Source organism: Montipora foliosa, chromosome 14 (genome assembly GCF_036669935.1).
Source record: "Montipora foliosa isolate CH-2021 chromosome 14, ASM3666993v2, whole genome shotgun sequence".
Classification (NCBI taxonomy): Eukaryota; Metazoa; Cnidaria; class Anthozoa; order Scleractinia; family Acroporidae; genus Montipora; species Montipora foliosa.
This window is the reverse complement of record NC_090882.1, coordinates 19,381,498-19,386,497: the sequence shown is the minus strand read 5'-3', so window position 1 is coordinate 19,386,497 and position 5,000 is coordinate 19,381,498. Positions and strand designations below refer to the sequence as shown.

The window sequence follows — 5,000 nt, the reverse complement described above, 5'->3', positions numbered from 1 at the left end:
TCCTTAGTATCTGGCTAGAGATCTTCTTGTCACTACTTTTTCCTCCGGCCGCGCTTTAACAATTGGATGAGGGCTATTATCGTGCTTCTTAAGTTGCCTTGCTTATGCCAAAAATAATTATTGGTAATTGTGACATTCCATTGCAAGGGAAGACTTCCGATTGTCATTTTACATATTTTTCCATAAGTTTCGGGCCACCCAGTCCCACCAGCAAAATACCGCGTCGATTGAAGTTTTAAGCTTTCAAAACTTGCCCAAATTGTATCGGTAGGTCCTGGAATTCGTGCAAAGAAAGGCCAGAGAGACAACTTCACTCGTGAACCGCCATGTTTATAACGTAGCATTTTAGGCGTCGATCCCAGTCTGCATGAAACCCTTTTTCACTTCTGTTTTCTTTCAAAGGGTTGCCTTCACCCCTTTCCGGCTTAATGATGCCAGTCTGGGGGCTTCTGTGGACGAAGATGGCCCAAAAACCACTTATAAAGTGATAAACCTAGCAGATTAAGGCGAACTCGCTCGCTCTCCTAATATGAATTGGACATTTGTTACACGGCGTTATGTTCATACCTGAACACCAAATCCACCGCGAATACCTGAATTCTATACCCTTACTAAAATCCACAAGCCTACCCTTGTAGGGAGACCAATAATCTCTGGTTGTAACGGGCCTACAGAAAGAATATCAGCATTTGTTGACACATTACTTCAGCCTATTTCCACATCACAAACGTCTTATCTGAAAGACTCCACAGATTTTATCAACTTCATTGAAAAGACGAAGATGGGAAAACGAACTTTCCTTGTAACGATGGATGTCACAAGTCTATATACAAATATACCGCAAGAAGAGGGAATCACTACAGTATGCAATGCGTACGAAAATTTTCACAAAAATAACCCTCCAATTCCCACTAACTATATCAAAGAAATGCTAAGACTTATACTTAAAGAGAACTCTTTCCAATTCAACGAAAAGAACTATCTTCAAATTCACGGTACCACTATGGGTACGAAAATGGCCGTTGCTTTTGCAAACATCTTCATGGCCTACATCGAGACAGAAATTCTTAGCAAAAGCGTCATAAAGCCACTGATTTGGAAACGATACATTGGCGACATTTTTTCGTTGTGGGATGTCAGCAAACAGGATATAGACAAGTTCATCACACAAGCAAACTCACACCACCCTACAATAAAATTTACGGCTGAGATCTCCAACACTGAAGCCACATTTCTAGACACTGTTGTATACAAAGGCAAACGTTTTCAAAATCAATCCACTCTGGATGTAAAAACACACTTCAAGCCAACTGAAACCTTTAAGTACACCCATTTTTCCTCCTGCCACCCACTAGGTGTCAAAAAAGGATTCGTGAAGGGCGAAGCCCTAAGACTCCTACGCACTAACTTTTCAAAAACAACTTTTGAAGAGAACATTAACAAATTTAAATCACGTCTCTTTGCTAGAGGTCTGATTGAGACACTTCTATCGGACATTAAATTTACAGAAAGGGAATCAGCGCTGAAACAAAAAAATGAAGACCCAAAGGATATCTTGCCCTTTGTGACACAGTATCATCCGGGAGTGCCACACCTTAAAAAAGTTTTATTAGAAAAATGGCACTTGATACAAAATCAGCCTTCTCTACGGCAAATTTTCAAAGAGCCACCACTCATATCCTTCAAAAGAGGAAAATCTCTCAAGGACGTGCTTGTGAGAGCGAAACTTTAGAGAGGTCAAAGACCAAAAAATACAATACAATAGCCTCATGTGAGAAAACCGGAAATACGGTACAAAAATCTCTATTGTTAAGGAGTTGTGTAGGCCTGTCAATCCTTGCTACCTACTACAGTAGTTGTGGTGGTCATCGTGGTCATGGTGGTCACAGTGGTCGTGGTGGTCTTGGTGGTCATGGTGGTCACAGTGGTCGTGGTAGTCACAGTAGTTGTGGTGTTCATGGTGGTCACAGTGGTCGTGGTGGTCATGGTGGTCACAGTGGTCGTGGTGGTCACAGTAGTTGTGGTTGTCATGGTGGTCACAGTGGTTGTGGTGGTCAAAGTAGTTATGGTGGTCATGGTGGTCACAGTGGTCGTGGTGGTCAAAGTAGTTATGGTGGTCATGGTGGGCACAGTGGTCGTGGTGGTCAAAGTAGTTATGGTGGTCATGTTGGTCACAGTGGTCGTGGTGGTCACAGTAGTCGTGGTGGTCATGGTGGTCACAGTGGTCGTGGTGGTCACAGTAGTTGCAATGGTCGTGGTGGACACAGTAGTTGTGGTGGTCATGGTGGTCACAGTGGTCATGGTAGTCACAGTACTTGTGGTGGTCATGGTGGTCACAGTGGTCGTGGTAGTCATGGTGGTCACATTGGTCGTGGTGGTCATAGTAGTTGTGGTAGTCATGGTGGTCACAGTGGTCGTGGTGGTCAAAGTAGTTATGCTGGTCATGGTGGGCACAGTGGGCGTGGTGCTCACAGTAGTTGTGGTGGTCATGGTGGTCATAGTGGTTGTGGTGGTCACAGAAGTTCTGGTGGTCGTGGTGGTCACAGTAGGTGTGGTGGTCATTGTGGTCATGGTGGTCACAGTGGTCGTGGTAGTCACAGCAGTTGTGGTGGTCATGGTGGTCACTGTGGTCGTGGTGGTCATGGTAGTCTCGGTGGTCGTGGTGGTCATAGTACTTATGGTGGTCATCTTGGGCACAGTGGTCGTGAAGTTTAAAGTAGTTATGGTGGTCATGGTGGTCATGGTGGTGACAGTGGTCGTGGTGGTCACAGTAGTTGTAGTGGTCATGGTGGTCATAGTAGTTGTGGTGGTCACAGAAGTTCTGGTGGTCATGGTGGTCACAGTGGTCGTGGTGGTCACAGTAGTTGTGGTGGTCATTGTGGTCATGGTGGTCACAGTGGTCGTGGTAGTCACAGTAGTTCTGGTGGTCATGGTGGTCACTGTGGTCGTGGTGGTCATGGTAGTCTCAGTGGTCGTGGTGGTCAAAGTACTTATGGTGGTCATCTTGGACACAGTGGTCGTGGTGTTCAAAGTAGTTATGGTGGTCATGGTGGGCACAGTGGTCGTGGTGGTCATGGTGGTGACAGTGCTCGTGGTGGTCACAGTAGTTGTGGTGGTCGTGGTGGTCATGGTGGTCACAGTGGTAGTGGTGGTCGCAGAAGTTGTGGTGGTCATGGTGGTCACAGTGGCCGTGGTGGTCATGGTGGTCACAGTAGTTGTGGTGGTCATGGTGGTGACAGTGGTCGTGGTGGTCACAGTAGTTGTGGTGGTCATGGTGGTCACTGTGGTCGTGTTATTCACACCCAGATGTTGCTGAGGAACCCTACCAATGCCATTGTAGGGAACCTTTGAGGGTGGTACTTGGTCCCGTATGCAGTAACCTCTGTTTGTAACCACTGTTTGTTTTCTTTTCCTGCTGAAATTGAAATGGCCAAAGAGCAAAAGTATTCAGTAACCTCTCTTGTTTGTGAGACGGGTGGTCACTCTGACCCCCACACGTTCTCGCCTGTAGTTAGTCCTTATTTCATTAAAAATTGTTTATCGCTTAATTTGCGTGATTTGAGTTTAATTTCCGGTTCAGGTGGTCGTGGTGGTCATGGTAATCACAGTGGTCATGGTGGTCACAGAGGTCGTGGTGGTCACAGTAGTTGTGGTGGTCATGGTGGTTACAGTGGTCGTGGTGGTCACAGTAGTTGTGGTGGTCATGGTGGTCAGAGTGCTTGTGGTAGTCACAGTAGTTGTGGTGGTCATGGTGGTCACAGTAGTTATGGTGGTCATGGTGGGCGTAGTGGTCGTGGTGGTCGTGGTGGTCACAGTGGTCGTGGTGGTCACAGAAGTTGTGGTGGTCATGGTGGTCACAGTGGTCGTGGTGGTCACAGTAGTTGTGATGGTCATGGTGGTCACTGTGGTCGTGGTGGTCATGGTGGTCACAGTGGTCGTGGTGGTCAAAGTAGTTGTGGTGGTCATGGTGGGCACAGTGGTCGTGGTGGTCAAAGTAGTTATAGTGGTCATGGTGGGCACAGTGGTCGTGGTGGTCACAGTTGTTGTGGTGGTCATGGTGGTCATAGTGGTCGTGCTAGTCACAGTAGTTGTGGTGGTCATGGTGGTCACAGTAGTTGTGGTGGTCATGGTGGTTACAGTGGTCGTGGTGGTCACAGAAGTTGTGTTGGTCATGGTGGTCACAGTGGTCGTGGTGGCCACAGTTATACATACCTATACAGGGCTATACAGGGCTATACAGACCTATACACAGGTATGCATAGCTATACACAGCTATACAAGTCTATACATAGCTATACAGCATTATACACAGCTATACACAGCTATACATACCTATACAAGGCTATACAGAGCTATACAGACCTATACACAGGTATACATAGCTATATACAGCTATACAGGTCTATACACAGCTATACAGCGCTACACTGGGCTATACAGAACTATACAGACCTATACACAGGTATACAAAGCTATTCACAGCTCTACAGCGCTATACACAGCTATACATACCTATACAGACCTATACAAAGGTATACATAGCTATACACAGCTATACAGGTCTATACACAGCTGTATAGCGCTATACAGTGCTATACATACCTATAAAGGGCTATACAGACCTATACACAGGTATACATACCTATACACAGATATACAGGTCTATACACAGCTATACAGTGTTATACATACCTATAAAGGGCTATACAGACCTATACACAGGTATACATACCTATACACAGATATACAGGTCTATACACAGCTATAAAGCGCTATGCTGGGCTATACAGAGCTATACAGACCTATACAAAGGTATACAAAGCTATACACAGCTATACAGATCTATACTCAGGTATACAGCGCTATACACAGCTATACATACCTATACAGGGCTATACACAGCTATACAGACCTATACACCGGTATACATACCTATACACAGATATACAGGACTATACACAGCTATGCAACGCTATACTGTGCTATACACAACTATACAC

At 45.7% G+C, this 5,000-nt stretch overlaps 1 protein-coding gene across 1 annotated transcript in view; it reads left to right on the top strand.

Annotated features, from left to right (window-relative positions):
* The first annotated feature begins 2,074 nt into the window (after positions 1–2,074).
* The window catches only part of LOC137984488 (uncharacterized), a 3,433-nt gene continuing 507 nt past the window's right edge, over positions 2,075–5,000 (top strand). Inside the window, exons 1-2 of the mRNA XM_068831658.1 lie at positions 2,075–3,103; positions 3,581–3,778. Of these exons, the coding sequence (XP_068687759.1) occupies positions 2,075–3,103; positions 3,581–3,778 (1,227 nt within the window). The remainder of the gene's footprint in view (positions 3,104–3,580; positions 3,779–5,000) is intronic.